Consider the following 21,537-nt stretch of genomic DNA (forward strand, 5'->3'; position numbering starts at 1 on the left):
GGTGTTTACCTATGCCGCCATCTTGCTCCAATCTCGAGAATGCTATTTTTAATATCCTGGCTAATAGCTTACATAAACATTGCATCAGATAGGCAACTTATATTCAATGAATGAATCCTAGAAATAGAAGACCTTTGAATGAAAGTTGGCTCTTCAGATAGTGGAACCTTTATAGATCTTATGACTTAGATTTGATGTATACTTAAGATTCAAGGTGATGCCCTAGCTGGTTTGGCTCAGTGGTTAGCCTGTGGACTGAAGGGTTGTGGGTTCGATTCCGGTCAAGGGCACATACCTCCAGTTGCAGGCTCAATCCACTGGGAGGCAACCAGTTGATGTCTCATATCGATGTTTCTCTCTCTCTCTGTGTCTCCCCATCCCTTCCATTCTCTCTAAAAAATCAATGGAAGAAATATCCTTGGGTGAGGATTAACCAAAACAATCAAGGTCACTGATCTCAGAATGCCATACATGTCCACAACTTTACACAGGAAGATGTCTCCAAGAATATATCTCAGCTGTCATACTGCATGCATGTTGTATTTCTTATGGCATTATCCCTTCAGAACTGTATTCAGTGGTTTTTTAAGCCAGATCATAATGATAACTAAGGAGTGGAGGAGTCAAGACACAGAGTGCTTTACCCTGTGGCCTTTACATCTGGTCCTACCTGGATAGTAACAGATTGCTTTTATTCAGCATAACATTTAAGTGGTATGCAAAACAAAGATCATTTCAGTCATTGGAGCAACTTAACACCCCATGCTTCGAATAGCCAAATGCTGTATTTTATGATAATCACCATATATTTCAAGCCAAATGGTCCCATGGCAAGTGAACTTTGTAAAAATGGCTTAGTTCTTTAGGCCGTACAAGTCTGGAGAAGATTGAAGTTATGTATAACTTGCTTCTGGGTAACCCTATATCCAACTGCAGATTTTCATTATTAATACAGATCCCCAGCACAGTTACAGACTACTGCTCCCTTGTCTACGTGCTATCCTAATAATCTAATTGTTGGAAGTCCAAAATTAAATTATAACCCAGTTGGTGTGGCTCAGCAGTTGAGCAACAACCCAGGAGGAACTAAGAGGTCACTGGTTCAATTTTGGTCAGGGCATATGCTGGGATTGCAGGCTTGATCCCAGGTGGGGAGTGTGCAGGAGGCAGCAGATTGATGATGTTTCTATCTCTCTAGCCTTCTCCCTTCCTCTCACTAAAAATCAATAAAAACATTAAAAAAATTTTTTTTAATTATATTGGGAGACTAGCCAACATCATGTGTAGCATCAGCATTATGTACCATACTTAGCAATATTAGTTTTAAATTTTTTAAGTGTATGTTATTCCACAAAAGGATATGAGGTCAGTATGTTATGGTTTTATTTTAATTCTCACCCAAGGATGTTTTATTGATTCTTAGAAATGAAGGGGGGGTGGGGGAGAGAGAGAAACTTCGATCAGTTGCCTCCCGTATGCGCCCCAACCAGGGAATCAAACCTTCAACCCAGGCATGTGCTCTGACCCCATCAAACTGCAAACTTTTGGTGCACGGGATGACACTCCACCAAACTGAGCCTCCTGGCCAGGGCAGTATGTTAGTTTTAAACAAAATAGTAAGAGATCACTAACAGCAAGAGTCTGAACAGTAGACAGTCCAGTGCTTAAGGTTGATGATTTGTAGCACAGCTTCATTCAACTTGAATTCTTTAGCAACTGAAAGGACAGATAGATAAAATATATTTTACTAATTTCAGAGAGGAAGTGAGAGGGAGAGAAAGATGGAAACATCAATGATGAGAGAGAATCATTGATCAGCTGCCTCCTGCATGTCCCACACCTGTGATCAAGCCCATAATCTGGGCATATGCGCTGGCCGGGAATTGAATAGTGACTTCCTGGTTCATGAGTCAGTGCTCAACCACTGAGCATCACCGGCCAGGCTGGAAGATTTTCTTTTAAGCTTCTTTAAAGAGTCCTTTTATTCCACAAAAGGATGTGAGGTTTTTTGAACATAATAGGATCAATAGTTAAAGCAGGGAATTATAAAACGCATACTTTCCCCCCATCAATTATTTGGTAGAGTGCTGAGGACTTTCTTTGAGCATATATGTCTAATTGTAATTCCCATTGCTTGGAGTAAACTGTACCTTAGTGTGCTGCATGGTCTACAGAACCAAAACTATTAATTGAAGAATGAGGAGCTCAGATGCTTGTAAAGCTTGTGAGGAATTCTAATGTTTTATTCTCCTTTTCTCATCTATTGAAGTTTTCCTCTTCATACCAAATATAAAAGCTTTATTTTCTAATGAAGTCTTTCCAAAGCTTCAGTTTGGTTTTGCACCATATTTTATCAGTTTACATAATAATTTTATTATGACAATGAGTATTCCTAACACTAACAGGTTTTAAGAATAGGCAATTGAGGAACAATAAACAACTCAAATGTAAAGAAGGGAAGTAGCAGTACATGATGTTAGAGAGTGCTCTGCCAGTGGATAGCACCATTCCTGTCCATCCACAGAAATGCAGAGGGCTGCTGCATTCATCACTTGTGGGGCACCTTTTACACAAAATTTAACATAAATAATGCCTCCTAGAATTTATAGTAGCCCTGGGTATGGAGACTGTTGGTTAACTAGCCTAATTTGAGAAGTGGAGGGTCAGTTAAGAGTTTTTACTGTATGTAAAAAGTGGGGCTTCTGGTAGAAAAGAGACTATAGTATAGCATTTAAAAAGTTAAATGAAATTTGTGACAGTGAATTTATCATGGAATGTTAACTTTTTACGTTGTTGAAACAGGGGGACCAACTCACAAAAGGAGAAAGACCTCTGATGCAAATGAAACTGAAGATCATTTGGAATCCTTAATATGCAAAGTAGGAGAAAAGGTATGCACAAAAATAGGTACAAACTGTGATAGGCTAGGGTTGTAGTTGACAGTACTTTGATTAATTTCATCAGCTGAAAGCTTTGATGGTCTGTTTTAGGCACAGCTTGTATTGCCATGCCTCTGTATCCCAGAGTATGCGCATCAAAAACATTGGGATGCAGATAATTGAGAATAAATGTTTTTAGCACTTTTCATAGAATATGAGTCACAAGATGTTTTAGGGAATAGTCTCTCAGTTTATAAATGAAGAGCCAAATAAATCCTGGTAATTTACCCAGTGTTATATAGTAAGTGAATTAGAGAGAGAGAATAGAGCTGTGATGTCCTCATTTCTAATATTCTGCTGTCTTAGACTGCTTACTTTTAAATTTTCACTCATTCACTTTTCATGGATTTCTAAAAAACAGTAACTACCTGAATTGATTTATATTAAACCTGTCTTAGTGCCTTGTGTGTGTAAGACTTTAACTTTTTTTTATGATCATCTAGAAAATTTTAACTTACTACTTGCTAAGTACTTGACAGATTTGTAATATGCTGTCCTCCACAGAGTGCCTGCTCTTTGGAGAGCAACCTAGAAGGCTTGGCTGGTGTTTTGGAAGCTGACATTCCTAACTACAAGAGCAAGATCTTACGGCTTCTTTGTACAGTGTATGTATGCAAAAGATTTATGAATCCAGGTGATAATGTATTATCTACTCTTAAATGCTTTGGGAAATGTTAAAAAATGTGTTTATGTTCTGTATGTGATCAGTTTTCCTTCTATTGGGGAATTTGTACAAATGAAATGACCTGTGGCCCTTTGGTTAACTCTTTTTTTCAGAAATAGATAGAACTAAAATAGAGCATTTTCCTTATGTTTTGTTTCTTGCAACCTGAGAATCATTTGAATTGACTTTATTTAAGTGAGAAAGTAGATACTTTCACATTTAGAGATTTTCTTTTAAGCATGTACATTTAAATATATATAATAGAATTTAACTTGTATTTTACCAAACAAATTTGAGAATTAAAGTAATTCTTGGAAGCCTGAGAAGCTTTTGAAGTATTATTAGGCATCATCTTTCTGAGTTAGATTAGCTAGGACAAGTATCAGCATTTAATTTGTGAGGAAATTAAAGTGAGAAAAGTCTAACGTGGAATCATGAAACAGTCTGTCTTAGTGGTGGAATTAGCAACCTAGAATTTCTCAGCTCTCAAATAGAGTGAATTGCATGCCTTGAAAGTAGTAGCTATGACTTCTGGATTAAGGGGATCTTTGTACTTTGTATGAAACTAGAGGCCCGATGCACGAACTCTGCCTCTGCCTCTGCCTCTGACTGCACCTACCGTGGCTTGGTCTGGAAGGACCTCCGGAAGGACATCCAGTCTAATTAGCATATTATGCTTTTATTATTATAGATTATAAATTATCTAGGTATTCTTGAATTATGAAGGTGATTTATAAGTTGTCATTTCAGTTATTTTAAAATGTTTTTAATGCTTAAAGCTCTTTTTTTTTTAATTTAAAAAATGTATATACAGCCCTAGCTGGTTTAGCTCAGTGGATAGAGTGTTAGCTTGTGGACTGAAGGGTCCCAGGTTCGATTCTGGTCAAGGGCACATTCCCGGGTTGCAGGTTCGATCCCCTGCAGGGGACATGCAGGAAGCAGCCAATCAATGATTCTCTCTCATCATTGATGTTTCTCTCTCCCTCTTCCTTCCTCTCTGAAATCAATAAAAATATATTTTTAAAAAATGTACATACAAATTGAAGCTGTCAGTGTTTTTCATTTAACCTCTCATAAAGTAAAAATAATTTCAATTATTTTTCAAAGGAATCCGGTTAGTATTTAGGAAGGTATGTTCTTGGACTAAGAAACTAAGAAAAATCAGTTTGCTATACTTACCCATAAGATGTCTTCTGTTTTGCAAGCATTTGTTAGAATGGAGTAGATTTATGCTTAGACTCAGATGAGTCATGACCTTTTTAGGAGTGCAGGGATTACTATCAATGGAAGGATTTTTTTTTTTCTTAACCTAAATTGCCCTTCTCTGCTAGGTACCTTAGAAAAACAGAATAAAATAGATGAGAATCTGAATGATCATGAGTTCCTATTTGCTTTTCTTTTTTAGCTAATTTCTAAAGGCTGCCTAAATTAGGAAGTAACATTTGCTTTTTCCTAATTTATTATTGTAATCCTCTTCTTTTCAAATAACTTTAATGAAAATTAACACACTTGGAGAAAACAAACTGGGATATAAAGAACTTTCCTATATCAGAGTACCATTTTAAAATTTCAATAATTCAATAATTTAACAGAAGCTTGATTGAAACTAGTTTTAGTTCTGAATAGTGTTTCTCAAAATGGAATTCTGATCTTATGTCATTTGGTTAGCTAAGTTTAGAAATGCTGAATCTCCCCCTTAATGATTCTGCATTAAAGAAACTTGTTTGACCTGGTATTTCCCAGGTATTTTACCATGAAAACTGTTTTGTATGGAATTGCTATTCAGTTCCACTAAAAATGTTGGACTAAAAACTGGTTACATATTTTTTCTGTTTGGTAACTTCATAATTCTAGTGCATTACTTTTTTAACTCTTGGATTAACTAATTAGAATTAAAATGAAAAATTATAGGGGCCATGTCAGCAACTCTTCTCAATATTTATGCCTTTTCTGAAGTAGTTTTGAAAACGGCCAGAAGTAATCCTGTTTCCAAGTTCATAAAATGATAAAAGGTTTATGTAATACAAAATTCAGCAACTTAACATAATGCTTATTTTGGGGTTTTCTTCTTGTACTGGGTTTTCAAATCAGTGCACGTCTGTTACCTGAGAAGTTGACAATTTATACAACATTAGTTGGATTGCTGAATGCCAGGAATTACAACTTTGGTGGAGAATTTGTAGAAGCCATGATTCGTCAACTTAAAGAATCTTTGAAAGCAAACAATTATAATGAAGCTGTGTATTTGGTAAGTTTTATAGGTGTTTTTTTTTGGGGGGGGGGTGTTTTTTGTTTATTTGTTTTTGGTATATTAAGACAGGGATGGAGGTGAACTACAATCAAATAATTCGTCCTTTCTCTTGAAATACAGTTCCACGCTCATCACAATAACTGCTCTTTTGAAACTATTCTCATTAAAGGTACCACAGAGTTCATTACCAAGTCCAATGGTTTCTTAATCCTAGTTCTTCTCTCTGTAATATGGGATTCTTTACATCTGTTGGTTTTTGCAGCACCACAGCGAAATAAAAAAGATTATACATTGAAGAAGCTAGAATATCACAGTCTAGGTTCTTAGTATTAGTATAGAATGGAAACCTATAAATGCACAGATTCCTGTCCTTCATAAGATCTCAGTCACAATTACTCAGCTCTGCTATTGTAGCACAGAAGCAACCATAGACAATATGTAAACACGTGAGTATGACTGTGTTCAGTAAACATTTACTTGTGGATACTGAAATTTAATTTTATATAATTTATATAAATCAAAGTATTGTTTTGGATCTTTTTCAAGCATTTAAATATGTAAAAGTTATTCTTAGTCCATAGGCTATGAAAGAAACAAAAAAACATACATAAAAACAGACTAGATTAGGCCCTTGGGCTCGAGTTTTTCAGACCTGTGGCTTGCACCTTCCAAGTTTGTTTTGTAATTATTATAAGGGACATTTCAATTTAGTAGAAATTGTTTCCTCCAACAGGTTCGTTTTTTATCTGATCTTGTGAATTGTCACGTCATTGCAGCCCCATCAATGGTTGCTATGTTTGAAAATTTTGTAAGCGTAACTCAGGAAGAGGATGTACCTCAGGTAAGAAAACTCCGTATGTTGAGTTTTGTCCATATAGTACCAGGAATTTTTGACTGGTAACCCTTTTAAAATAATGTTTTTAATGCTTATAGCTCATTTTTTTAATTTAAAAAATGTACATACCAATTGAAGCTGTCAGTGGTTTTCATTTTAACCTCTCAAAGTAAAAATAATTTACTTAAAAAAACAGATAATAGATTATCATGCTATAAATTCTTAATATCTAAAAGTTAAGTCAACTAGTATTCTGATAGGTTCTTATGACCTCTTATGTTAAATGATTCTGTCTAGTAAAACTAAAATGTCTAGAAATGCTCTGAATGAGACAGATGTCTTAAGTCCTGTTAAATAGCTTTCACGGGATTTCATTCAAGAATACAATATGAATGAAAATTAACTAGCACATATTTTAAACTTACCTTTTAAAAAAATTCTTTAGGTGCGACGGGATTGGTATGTGTACGCATTTCTGTCATCTTTGCCCTGGGTTGGAAAGGAATTGTATGAGAAGAAAGATGCAGAGATGGACCGCATCTTTGCCAACACCGAAAGCTATCTTAAGTAAGGGCACAATTCATAGTTCTCTTTGTTTAAGTAAACAATATCTTCCTGATAGCATAAATGTTTTATGTGTTATCTGCTTTAGTAATAGTAATACCATTTGAATTGCATTTCTCAAAAATAAGCTGTGGCGTTTCCTAAAGCTTTCTCTAGGTAATCTCATACCCCTACTGTTGTAAACTTCGTTGGAGCAAACGAGTTGGTAACATAGCTGCTTTTAAGCTACTCTTGTACATATTGCAAAAGCATAAAACATCTTAACACAGTGGTTCCAGATACTAATGTGCCTAAGAATTACCTGTGGTACTTGAATATGCTCTAAACCCAGCCCCCAGACCTACTGACTCAATATTTTAGAGGTTTGGACATCTTTACTATTAATTGATTTCACAGTGGAGAACATACTACAATGTGCAATAGTACAATGTAGGCATTTTAGGTAGGTAAATCCTAAACCAAGTCCTTATAACAGTGGTCCTTAGCCTTTAATACTAATAATAGGACTTATTAGTAAGCTTAGGCTTTATTACTTGGTAGGTAGGTACTTGCTTTGTGCCCCTTACGTTTTTCAAAATATGTTTGTTACAAGTTTCATTTTCTGTCTATTCATAGATATTTCTTTGGATATTGTTAATATCTACTTAGTCGGTTACAAATAAAGCTAAAAGAAGTCTAAAGATAGAAATCTGCTTTTTTATCATATTAAGCTGCCTTTAAATGTCAGATTTTGAAAATGTTTTTATATTTTTGAAAAGTTGTACTGGTCTTCTTAAAAAATGTGGATGTTTGCCAAAGAATAAAAACTAAAATGTATGAATATTCTAGCATTTGAGTGCTGGTATATGTCCTTCTCCCCTTTTTATCTATATGGTCGTCCAATATGCACACTGTTCTTTACTTGTTTCCCCGCCCTTTAATATAACTTGGGATTTTTTGCATAAACACATATAGCTCTACCTCATTCTTCTTAATAGTTGTATAATATTCCACTCTTTTAATGTGCCATAATTTCTTTAACTAGTTACAAGTTGGAGATATTTAGGTTAATTCCAGTCTCTTGTATTATGAACAAACGTTTCAATGAATATCCTTGTACAAATGTCTTTGTATACATCTGCAAATATATTTGTGGGAGACATGAATTCTTAGAAATGGCATTGCAACTGAACATCTTTCCATGTTTTTAAAAACCTAAATAATAGATTTTCATTTTATCTTTAGAAGACGCCAAAAGACTCATGTGCCCATGTTACAAGTGTGGACTGCTGACAAACCACATCCACAAGAAGAGGTAAATTAATTTCAGTCTCTTGAGATATAGGCACAGTCAGCTCTTGAGTAGATTTTTATCTCTGTGATTATTCAGGTCATTCCATTTATATACCTTAGCTAGGTTTCCACATTTCCTATCAGGGGCCCACCTCCTCATAGCCCTAGGCATATCGTAGATATTTAATAAATGTTAGAATGTAATTGAAACATTATTGAATCATTGCCTGTTCTGGAGAATTGCAAGTATCATAGAGTTGACTTCTTTTTTTTTTCTTAAATGCCCAATTTGAAGAACGTAAGGGGTAACAGCTTCAGACTTTATAACATCATTAAAACAAAAACAGCACCATTCCTTTGTACTATATTTAATTGAAAATTAGCTTACTTCTCTGTACCCTATATTTTAGAAGTAGTGATTATTGGTTTTGTCTACTGAACATGTTATTTCTTCTAGCCTCCAAATATATATTAATTATTAAAAATTAATGTCTTTAGTATTTAGATTGCCTGTGGGCCCAGATTCAGAAATTGAAAAAGGATCGCTGGCAGGAGCGGCACATCCTAAGACCTTATCTTGCCTTTGACAGCATCCTGTGTGAAGCATTGCAGCACAATTTGCCTCCTTTTACACCACCTCCTCACACTGAGGATTCAGTGTACCCAATGCCAAGGGTCATCTTCAGAATGTTTGATTACACGGATGATCCTGAGGTATGTGACCAATTAAAAGTTCCTGTCAAAGGGCCTGTGTTGCATTGTATTTATGGTTTAATCGTATTTGAATTATGCCTGTGATACATTTTAAATTTGAGTTTATTATCTAAGACGGTATATAGCAATGAAGTTAATAGTTTAATTCAATGAATGTTATCACTTCATTATGCAAGAAATTATATTTAGCATGTCTATATAGATTAAGAGACAGCACAGTGTGCAATTTAAGAGAGTAAATTTGAGCCCTGGCCAGGTAGCTCAGTTGGTTGAAGCATTGTCCCTGTACCCAAAAAAGGCTATAGGTTTGATTCTGATTAGGGCACGTGCCCAAGTTTCGAGTTCAGTCCCTGGTCGGCATTACGGGTGGCAACCAGTCGATGTTTTTCTCTCACATAGATGTTTCTCTCTCTCCCTTCCTCTCTAAAAATCAATAAAAAAACATGTCCTTGGGTGAGGATTAAAAAAAGAGAGTAAGTTTGAGAACCAGATTGGTTTGTGTTTCAGTCCTGGTTTAGTCATATCCTAGCTGTGTGATCTTAGATGAGTTAGTTACCACTTTATCTCAGTTTCCTAACGGAATGATAATAGTAGTGTTAAATAAAGTTGTAAGAGGATTAAGTTATTAATAAACATAACATGCATAGAACAGAATGCAATAAATTATGAACGCTCAGCCCTAACCGGTTTGGCTCAGTGGATGGAGCATCGGCCTGCGAACTGAAAGGTCCCAGGTTCGATTCCGGTCAAGGGCATGTACCTTGGTTGCGGGCACATCCCCAGTGGGAGGTGTGCAGGAGGCAGCTGATCGATGTTTCTCTTTCATTGATGTTTCTAACTCTCTATCCCTCTCCCTTCCTCTCTGTAAAAAACCAATAAAATATATTTTTTTAAAAAATTATGAACGCTCAATAATTTTATCTATTATTTCCTCTTTTTTTAAAACCCTCACCCAAGGATATGTTTATTGATTTTAGAATGAGGGGAAGGGAGAGAGAGTGACATCGATCGATTGCCTCCCATACATAGCCCGACCAGAGATTGAACCTGCAACCTAAGTATGCAGGTTCCTGACTGGGAATCAACTCACTACCTTTTTGATATACAGGATGATGCTCCAATCAATTGAGCCACCTGGCTGGGGCACTAACTATTATTTTTAATAAGACTATTTTTCAAGAAAAATACCCAGTTTTAAAGATCATTCATCTTTCTCTAATCCCTACACTTTTTAAAAAATAATTAAAAAACCCTGACGGTCAGTATAAGCTGACTTTATAGTTTGAAACATATGTATTTTTTATTATGATGTCAAGTTGTTGGCAACCATTATACTTGAGCAATTAAGAAAATGTATACTTTTAATATTGACATTTAGTATGAAAATTTACATTGTGACTATGCTTTAATTATTTTATACTTCTGCATTTGAACTTTAATATCCAAGCCACGGGCACAGTTATTAGTAGATTCGTACTAAAAACTCAAGTGGCTTGCCCTAACTGGTTTGGCTCAGTGGATAGAGCATCAGCCTGCGGACTCAAGGGTCCCAGGTTCGATTCTGGTCAAGGGCATGTACCTTGGTTGCAGGCGCGTCCCCAGTGGGGAGTGTGCAGGAGGCAGCTAATGGATGTTTTTCTCTCATGGTTGTTTCTAACTCTCTATCCCTCTCCCTTTCTCTCTGTAAAAAATCAATAAAATAAAAAAATAAAAAACTCAAGTGGCTGAAGTACCATACCTGTTGCTTAGTGCATGATTTTCAACCAGTGCACCACAAGCATTTTTAAAATATGCATTACCTGACTAGTCATGAGCACTGACCTTGGATTGTCAAATTTTAAAAATGACAATAGCCAACACAATAGTAGCTGTCTAGTGCAGTGATGGCAAACCTTTTGAGCTCGGTGTGTCAGCATTTTGAAAAACCCTAACTTAACTCTGGTGCCATGTCACATATAGAAATTTTTTGCTATTTGCAATCATAGTAAAACAAAGATGTATATTTTTGATATTTATTTTATATATATAAATGCCATTTAACAGAAAAATCAACCAGAAAAATGAGTTCGCATGTCACCTGTGACACGCGTGTCATAGGTTCGCCATCACTGGTCTAGTGTGAATGAAACTAAATTATAACTCTTAAAATTTTTTGTCAGATCAGCCAAAAAATATACTTTTTGGTGTGCTGCAGAATTTTAATAATTAGTTATATGTGCCATGAGACAAAAAAGGTTAAAAATCGCTGGCTTAGTGCATCCTAGTCAGCATAGATCAGAATTTCTCAGGCTCAACTCAACTGGGCTAGATAATTCTTTGTTGTGGGGCTCTGTCCTGTGAATTGTAGGATGCTTAGCAGCATCCCTGGCCCCTACCTTCTAATTACTAGTAGCATTTAGTGGCTAAATGCCAATTGTGACAACCAAAAATGTCTCCAGCCATTGCCAGATGTCTTCTTAGGGGCAAAATTGCCCCAGTTGAGAACCATTGGCATATGAACCACTATTACCACCTAAGGTCAAACTTGAATTTTCTTTCTCCTACCATAAATGGCTAATGACGGGTGAAAATTTGAAATATGTAAAATCAAACTCGGAGTAAAAAGTTGTCAGATAATTGGTTATGTTTTTGAAGTTACCAGTTTACAACCCACTTTGCCTATCTATAATAATCTATAATAATAAAAGCATAATATGCTAATTAGACCAGACATCCTTCCGGATGAAGCCGGGGCTGCGAGGGAAGCCCAGGTCCCAGGTGCCAGAGGGAAGCTGGTGTTGGCAGCTAGGGGAAGGAAGGCCTACTCTTGCAGGAATTTCGTGCATTGGGCCTCTAGTCTATAATAATAAAAGGGTAATATGCTAATTAGACCAGACAGCCAAACAACCTTCCAGATGTCCTTCTGGATGTCCTTCCAGATGACCTTCTGGATAAAGCTGGGGCTGCGAGGGCTGAGCCCCTTGCACGAATTTCATGCATTGGGCCTCGAGTCTTTCGACCAAACGGCCGAACAGCAGAACAACCATCCGGACAACCTCCTGGACGAAGCCAGAGCTGTGAGGGCCGAGGAAGCCAGGGCTGCTAAAGGTTACTCTTGCACGAATTTTGTGCATCGGGCCTCTAGTGTTACATATATAGTAAAATGCTTTTGGCCAGCATTATGTAGTGGTTTAATTTAGTATGTCTAATTGAAAGTCTAATTTACATTGAAGACTGCTGGAATTTTTGTGATTCAGTATTTATTTGTGCAAGGGGAACTGGAATGGGACCTCAGAATTTGTTTTGCCTGTACTGTTTACACTTAATTGATGTTGTCTCTTTAATGTGCCCAGAAGAGCATAAAATATGAAAGAACTGTTCTCAAAAGGAAGAGGATTTGGGTGTTTTTGTTCTGGCCTTTGGGGGAAAGAAAAGTTTATGTAAAAAAAAATATATATATTATAGAGATTAAGAGTCTGTAATAGTAAATAATAAACTCTTTGAACCTATTTGTTATGCATGTACTTTTATAAAAATTTAAACAATATGTACATAATGTTTTTTAACCTTTTTAAAAACAATATAATGTGGCTATCTTACAATGCATACATGATTTTGTTATGTCTATATGGTATTTTAAATAAAATTTTCCCTCCATGTTTATTATGGAAGTAATCCACCTTTATGGTTTAAAATAATAAATCAAACAGTATAGAGCTAATGATGTACAACAATTATTATTTTTTTAAATATATTTCTTTATTGATTTCACAGAGGAAGAGAGGGAGAGAGAGAGAGAAACATCAATGATGAGAGAGAATCATTGATCGGCTGCCTCCTGCACACCCCCCACTGGGGATGGAGCCCGCAACCCAGGCATGTGCCCTTGGCCGGAATCGAACCCGGGACCCCTCAGTCCGCAGGTTGATGCTCTATCCCCTGAGCCAAGCCGGCCAGGGCGTACAACAATTATTTTGTTTCACGTAAGAATTGAGGTGGGCTATGATAGTGTGGTGTCAGATGTATAGAAGAAATACTGCAGCTGACACTCATTCTGTTGTAGATGTAAGTGAATACGATGATGACATTTGCTAAAAATACAGAGCTTTCACACTTTCTAACTTTTATTCCCGGTACTCAATATAGTATCAAACATAAGCTCTCAAATATTTGTTGAATAAATGAAAGAAAATATCTTTTTTAGGTCTGTAGTATATACATTTGGTTTTCTTTCCAGGGTCCTGTAATGCCAGGGAGTCATTCCGTGGAAAGATTTGTGATAGAAGAGAATCTTCACTGCATCATTAAGTCCCACTGGAAGGAAAGAAATACTTGGTAGGGTTCTCTTCATGTTACTTTTAAAGTGGAGAAAATGTAGCAATTTTGATAAGTTGAGAAGAGCAAAAATACATGTTAAGAGTATAAAAAAAATCTCCTGACACCCTGTCTTGCTAAGACCAATCTACTTTGCTTTCTCAAAATAGTACTTTTCTGAGTGCTTTATAGTGCTATAGTGCTTTATAATAATGCATATGATGCCGGCTTTTTTGTGTGGACATTTGTAATATGCTATGGACATAATAATTTGAATGACAGTATTTTTGGTGTGAATATTATGGGGATAAATGAATACTAATGGTTTTGCTGTGTTTTCTAGCATTTAGACATTTAGCTTGGGAAAAGTTTGCTTTTACTATTTTCTTAAACCTTGGAAAGTTTGGTTTAGATTTTAAGGTGGAAAGGAACATAGTCTTTTGGGAGTGGCCTGCCATATTAAAACTTTTTAAGTTAGTATATTGAATATACTTCCTTAGTATTGTTACCTAAACTCCTGACCTTTCAAGGAGTTTTGGATACATTAAAAAATTTTCTTGTGATAGACAAAATAATTTGTGCTGCAGTGAAGTAACTGAAATCTATAAGATTCCAGAAAAGATTTCTGTGCTGAGCCAGCTCAGCCAAGGGTTCGGCAAGCCTGAGGGGGGGGGTTTTGGTGAAGGATGAAAAAAAGACAGAGAATAAGCTGGGTCTAGCTGAGGCCACAGAGAGAGATCCAGACTGCAGGCTGAGCCTTTATTTTATAGCCAGAGGTAAACAAGGTAGTAGTCACCATAGTTACAGTGTTCTTGTGAGTTTCACTTGTTTTGGCAGCACTTGCTACACCTCCCACAGCCCATTAGCTACCCAGATTAAGATCTAGGGAGCTTCATAAAGTCAAGCCTAATTATGCTAAGAGGGCTGTGCCCTCTAAGCTGGGACTAGTTTGTGGCTTTGCCAACAGGTCAGTCTGAGGCTTAACCCTATAGCCCAGTGGTTCTCAACCTTCCTAATGCTGCGACCTTTTAATACAGTTCCTCGTGTTGTGGTGACCCCCAATTTCATTGTTACACATTGAACATAATTAAAGCATAGTGATTAATCACAAAAACAATATGTAATTATATATGTGTTTTCCGATGGTCTTAGGCGACCCCTGTGAAAGGGTCGGTCGACCCCCAAAGGGGTCGCGACCCACAGGTTGAGAACCGCTGTAGCTGCTCCCTACAGATTTCCTTTCATCTAAGTAACTGCTTTGAAACTATTTGATTGTTCATGTATCTTGTATACTTACTGAACTTAAATTATACCTTTTACAGTGCCGCACAACTGGTGAGCTATCCAGGGAAGAACAAGATCCCCTTGAACTACCATATAGTTGAGGTATGCATGCCACATGGAGCTTATTTCTGAGTTTCATAATCTTTCTGTTGACTTGAAAGTATTAATCTACTCTTGGTTTATTGTTTTTTTTCTTGCTACTTGTCAGGTATTGAAAGTTAACAGAGGAGCGAGGAAATTGCTCTGTTTTGCTGCTCTGTTAGCCATGTTAGTACAGAAAAAGAGGAGGTTGAAACCAATAATCAAATGGAATTTTGAGTTGACTATAAATTATTTATATAGTATATCTTCATTCGTGAATAGTTGTCATGGATAATATAAGTTACTCTAGCTCTGTCAATACATTGTCCACTTAGCAGATATATAAGTGGCTTTAATACTTGACAGTATTGTATTACTTTTAGCAGATAATCTATTTTTAACTGTTTATCCGGCCTCTTAGTAGTATACATCCAACTAGAATATTATTTGCCGTATCACAAGGTGTAGGGTTAAATATGAATCTCTATTCTTAGAAATCAGTAGAGCCAATTGTTGCCTAGCTGGTTTGGCTCAGTGGATAGAGCTTTGGCTTGTGGACTGAAGGGCCCCAGGTTTGATTCAGGTCAAGGACATATACCTGGGTTGTGGGCTCAGTCCCCACTAGGGGGGTGTGCAGAAGGCAGCCAATCAGTGATTCTCTGTCATCATTGATGTTTCTATCTCTCCCCTCTCCCTTCCTCTCTGAAATCAATAAAAACATATTAGGAAGGAAGGAAGGAAGGGAGGGAGGGAGGGAGGGAGGGAACCAAAACTCTTATTAAAAAAGAGCCAATTGTTTTGGAACAGGGGTCCTCAAACTTTTTAAACAGTGGGCCAGTTCACTGTCCCTCAGACTGTTGGAGGGCCGGACTATAGTTAAAAAAAAAAACTGAACAAATTCCTATGCACACTGCACATATCTTATTTTGAAGTAAAAAAAACAAAACGGGAACAAATACAATATTTGTATTTGCATGTGGCCCGCGGGCCGTAGTTTGAGGACCCCTGTTTTGGAAGAATGAATAATGCTTTGATTCCATATTAAGTCATACAGAAAGATGATATTAGTAGTATATGTGAACACCTTGTGAGATTTAGGTCCTGAAAAAGTGTTTTCACTTGACACATGGGTCAAACTGTTAGTTACATACTCCTTTAAGTTAAAATACTCATGAGCATACTTATGATGTATTATTTATGATTCCCTTTTTATTTATACTGCACTTGTGTGCTTTCTTAGCAGCTGTCCAGCTTTTAGAGAATTTGAGAGTAAGCTTACGCCCTGAATTTGATTCACTGACATGTCATTTGAAGTGCAAAATATGTCGTATGTTAAAATGTGCAAAATGTGTAGAAAGTCAGAATGAAGTACATATGGAAGTGTGGAGACGGGAGGCAGAGGAAGGGATGCAGATCAGGCTTTAGAATTCTTGGTAGGTGGTCCACACAAGGGAGGGTGGAAACAAGTTTCTGAACAAGTGGCATGGCAAATCATTCCTGGATTGTCAAAAAGGTTTGTGGGCACCAGTTAGTAGCAGAGTGGAATGACTTGACTATTGTCTGTTTGCATCCTCAGTCTCATAAGAGTTTTTACTACTTCATTTGTTAGAATAAAATTGATAGATAAGTGCCTCAGTAAATCAACTCCTATACTTCCAGAGGTGGAATTCAATTACATGGTTCTCTGGGATTATCAAATAAGCATTAATATAGTAAAACCTTGGTATAATGGACTAATTTGGGTGGGGGGGTGTCCATTAAAGCTGAAAGTCTGTTATACAATAAAATAGGTTTTCCAAATGTGTACGTTAAAAATTTGACAAAATTTTGGTTTGGCTCAGTGGATAGAGCATCAGTCAACGGATTAAAGGGTCCTGGGTTCAGTTCCCATCAAGGGCACATGCCCAGGTTGTGGTCATGATCCCCAGGAGGGGGCTTGCAGGAGGCAACTGATCAATGATTCTCTCTCATCATTGATGTTTCTATCTCTTTCTCTCCCTCTCCCTTCCTCTCTGAAATCAATAAAAATATATTTTAAAAAAAAATTTTCCCCCCAAATTAGCCTGGCCTGTGTAGCTCAGTGGATGAGCGTTGACCCATGAACCAGGAGGTCACGGTTCTGTTCCCATTCAGGGCACATGATTGGGTTATGGACTCAATCTCTAGTGTGGGCACACAGGAGGCAGTAGATCAATTATTCTATCTCATCATTGATGTTTCTATTTCTCCCTCTCCCTTCCTCTCTGAAATCAATAAATATATTTATATATATATATCTTAAAAATTTAATTTCACAGAAAAGTTTTCTATATGTGTTACTGTAATTTTAAATTTATACTAAATAGTTCTAGTAAGTGGAAGCATGCACATGGCTGGGCACTACTAGACATCAGCCAGCGCAAGTTAAAACTGCTGCAGAGCCCTGACCGGTTTGGCTCAGTGGATAGAGCATCAGCCTGTGGACTGAAAGGTCCCAGGTTCGATTCCGGTCAAGGGCATGTACCTTGGTTGCGGGCACATCCCCAGTAGGAGGTGTGCAGGCGGCAGCTGATCGATGTTTCTCTCTCATCGATGTTTCTAACTCTCTATCCCTTTCCCTTCCTCTCTGTAAAAAATCAATAAAATATATTTAAAAAAAAAAAAAAAAAAACCTGCTGCAGAAAGTTACGCCCCGGGACAACAGAACCAGTTACCTTGAGCACTGTGGTGTGATCACATACATTTGCAGAACATTGTTTACAAGCGGTGATTCTTGGTTTTAAATATGTAGATTATAGTTGTAGATATATACTATTTATGTCAGTAAAATTACTATAGTGTTTTTCCAACATATGGTCTATTTGCTAAAATTTGTTATAAATAACCATGAATTAGCCCTGCTGGTATGGCTCAGAACCAGGAGGTCCTTGATTCGATTCCCTGTCAGGGCACATGCCTGGGTTTTGGGCTCAATCCCCAGTATGGGAGTGTGCAGGAGACAGCCAATTGATGATTCTCTCTCATGTTTGATGTTCCTATCTCCCTCTTTCTGAAATGAATGAAAACATATTTAAAAAAAATAATAACCATGAACTAATAACAAACAAAAACCCTGTTCATTTAATATAAGCATATCTTGGTTACAAGCATTTTTAAATTACCAGGGTGTTAATTTTCACATCTGATATATAGACGAGAAATTTTGTCCATTAAATTCGAAGTCTGTTAAATCAAGATCTGCAAAATTGAGGATTTACTGTATTGTCCTGGCCATTGTGCTCAGTGGTTGGAGGGTCGGCCCGAGCACCTGGGTTGCAGGTTTGGTTCCCGGCCCGAGATGCATGTGGGAGGCAACCAATCAATGTGTCTCTCTCACATCGATGTTTCTCTCTCTTCCTCCCTCCCCCCCCCCTCTAAAAAACAATGGAAAAAATATCCTCGGGTGAGGATTAACCAAAAAAAAGTGATTCTTCTCTCATTATAAATGTCATGGAGTTAGAGTTTATGTTTAGAATAGTGAGGTATTTCTAATAGTAGACGTGCATAGATAGCCGTTGAATTGGTTCTGACTCCTGATTCTTTTGTAGGTGATCTTTGCAGAGCTGTTTCAACTTCCAGCACCCCCTCACATTGATGTGATGTACACAACACTTCTCATTGAACTGTGCAAACTTCAGCCTGGCTCTCTACCCCAAGTTGTATCCTTTCCTTTGTTTTTAAACTTACTCTTGTTGGCCTAGCTTTAAAAGATTACTAAATATTTCTGCTTGTAGGTTTAAATCACTTCATGAAAACAGTTTGACTTTTTTTTTAAGTTAAACATATGTGTACCATGCAGTTTAGCCATTCCACTCAGGTATTTATCCAAGAGAATTGGAAGCACAAGTTTATACAAAGACTTAGGCATTAATGTTCATAGAAACTTAATTGGTAATAGCCTCAAACTGAAAGTCCAAATACTCATCAGTATATGAGTAGATTAACAAATTTTGTTATGTCTATACAGTGGAATACTACATAATAAAAAATGAGTTTTTGATGCCTGCAATAACATGAATCAATTATAAAATAATTCTGCTGAGTAAAAACCATCAACCAAACAGCCCTAAGTGGGTGGCTCGGTTGGTTGGAGCTTCATCCCAAGCACCAGAGGGTTGTGGATTTGATTTGCTGTGAGGGCACCTACCTAAGTTTCAGGTTAGGGTGAATTCGGGAGGTAGTTAATGTTTCTCTCTCTCAATGTCTCTCCTCCCCTTCTCACTCCCCTCTAACTTTCCCTTCCTCCCCCCCCCACCCCAACACACTTTTCTTTCTAAAATCAATGGGAACATGTCCTTGTGTAAGGATTTAAAAAAAAATCCAAATAATTTATACTATGTGATTCCATTTACACAAAATTCTAGAAAATGCAAAGTGATCTAGTGATAACCCCATATTTGCTTGGGAGAATGGGTAGGGGTGGGGAGAATGGATTACAAAGGAGCATGGAGAAATTTTAAAGTTTTCATTATCTTGATTTTTATGGGTGTATACAGGTCAAATTTGTACATTAGTACTTCAAAGCTATTTTTAAAAAGATCAGCCCTGACCGGTTTGGCTTAGTGGATAGAGTGTCGGCCTGTGGACTGAGGGGTCCCAGGTTTGATTCCGGTCAAAGGCATGTACCTTGGTTGCAGGCACATCTCCAGTGGGGGGTGTGCAGGAGGCAGCTGATTGATGTTTCTCTCTCATCGATGTTTCTGGCTCTCTATCCCTCTCCCTTCCTCTCTGTAAAAAATCAATAATATATATATTTTTTAAAAAAGAATAAAAAGATCAATTACATGAAAAAATGTTTTAACATTATCAGTCATTATATAGACTTCTAGGAAATGTTGTTTATTTTTTCTATCACAACTTATTTTGAAGGAGGGTGGAGAATAGTTTTCCTTATCCTCAAATTTACAGCTTGCACAGGCAACTGAAATGTTATACATGCGTTTGGACACGATGAATACTACATGTGTAGACAGGTACAGTAATTGCCTTATTTCTATACTGGTTGTTAACCAGTTCTACTCCCTGTGCTTTATAAAAGAATTTGATTTGCTTTTTTAAGAATTTCCAAGTTGATTTTTCTTCCTTGCCTCCCCAAAATAATCCTTTGTATGTACATTAAAAAAAAAAGTTTAAATTAAAAAAAAAACACACCTCATACCTGTTGTAAATATCACATTACACTTTTTAGTCTAATTTTCAGTAGGAAATGATGCCCATGCCAAGGTTTTCTTTAATTTCGTTCATTGTTTACTTGTTTGGTGATTTGGTACTGTTACACTTTTCCCACTGCTATTGGGTATGTAAGTTTTTATAGTAGACTTTATGCTAACCTCTATGTAGAAGTAGAGTCCAATATTATATATTTATTATATATAAGCACATATATATTTTTATTTAGACATAGTATCTTTCTAAAATAATTAGCTTCAACATAACTCCAGCTTCAAGACTGTTTATACAAATGACCATATTGGATATTTATAGCTGTGTCCATTGCATGCCCACTGTCTTCTTTTGAATGACATCTATGTACCACCTTTCTTAACCTTTGTCAGCTTCCCAAATCAGATCAGGACAGGTTTTGAATATTTCTCCAATTTCCATGATCTTTTATGTCCATTATTCAAATTCCATATCTGAAAATTATCAGTAAGGGGTATTCTGTGTCATTGACCTACTATCTTGATTAATTTCAGTGACTGAAATTAGAGCTACATGAGAGATGTACTTTAAGAAAGTGTCTTCTGATTTTTCCCCCCAGTCTAATTAGTAAAACTACCAGTTGTATTGGGCATCCCAGTTATGCTATTCATTCAGCAAATATTTATTGGGCTCTTAAAATTTTCACAGCATTATACAGTTTGCAAAGGTGATTCCTATCTAGTTAGATTAGATATATTTTTAGAGGCAAGGGAGCTTCAGTGATATATTTTGTTGTTTGTGGTGAAAGAGTATGGTCATGATGGTTAAAAACAATGCTTTGGCTCTACCATTTATAAAATGTTTTATCTGCAACTTAATCTTTTTTTGCCACTGTTTTGTTTTAAGTAATAAGAAAAATAATATACTTCTCAGAAGTTATTAAATTATATAAACATATAAGGTGCCTGGCACAAAATAGGCACTCAAGTCATATCTATTATTCACTTAAAAAAGGATAGCACTATTAGAAGGAGTGAGATAGGAAATTGTTATTTTTTTTAAGAAGATGAGGTACAGGATTTGCAGAGAAAAGGATAAGTGGCAGAAGATACAGCTATAGATAGGGGTATATGCTTGTAACTTAACTCTATAACATAGGGTTTTATTTGTCTGAAGGATTACATAAGTTCCTGGTATAAACTGTAACCATTCATCTTTTTGTGCTCCTTCCTCTCTCTTCTCTGTATAGGTTTATTAATTGGTTTTCCCATCATCTAAGTAACTTCCAGTTCCGTTGGAGCTGGGAAGATTGGTAAGTGGTGTTATATTTTAGCTTTCCTTTTTCTACACTCTACCATAATTTTAAAGATACTGTTAATATTTAAAACTATAACATAAAAACAATCTTCATGGTCTAAAAGATTTAGTTTATTTTTTATATTTATACTAGAGGCCCGGTGCACAAAAATTTGTGCACTCG

The 21,537-nt window shown here is 36.6% G+C and overlaps 1 protein-coding gene across 1 annotated transcript in view; it reads left to right on the top strand.

The window, feature by feature from the left end:
- Positions 1-21,537, top strand: part of NCBP1 (nuclear cap binding protein subunit 1, 80kDa) — a gene marked incomplete at its 5' end in the record, with an annotated part of 45,359 nt that overhangs the window by 8,123 nt on the left and 15,699 nt on the right. Inside the window, 12 exons of the mRNA XM_005870680.2 lie at positions 2,803-2,891; positions 3,444-3,544; positions 5,695-5,851; positions 6,588-6,695; positions 7,135-7,256; positions 8,478-8,547; positions 9,024-9,239; positions 13,456-13,553; positions 14,855-14,918; positions 18,464-18,574; positions 19,824-19,888; positions 21,307-21,369. Of these exons, the coding sequence (XP_005870742.1) occupies positions 2,803-2,891; positions 3,444-3,544; positions 5,695-5,851; positions 6,588-6,695; positions 7,135-7,256; positions 8,478-8,547; positions 9,024-9,239; positions 13,456-13,553; positions 14,855-14,918; positions 18,464-18,574; positions 19,824-19,888; positions 21,307-21,369 (1,264 nt within the window). The remainder of the gene's footprint in view (positions 1-2,802; positions 2,892-3,443; positions 3,545-5,694; positions 5,852-6,587; positions 6,696-7,134; positions 7,257-8,477; positions 8,548-9,023; positions 9,240-13,455; positions 13,554-14,854; positions 14,919-18,463; positions 18,575-19,823; positions 19,889-21,306; positions 21,370-21,537) is intronic.

Source organism: Myotis brandtii, unplaced genomic scaffold (genome assembly GCF_000412655.1).
Source record: "Myotis brandtii unplaced genomic scaffold, ASM41265v1 scaffold320, whole genome shotgun sequence".
NCBI classification, from domain to species: Eukaryota; Metazoa; Chordata; class Mammalia; order Chiroptera; family Vespertilionidae; genus Myotis; species Myotis brandtii.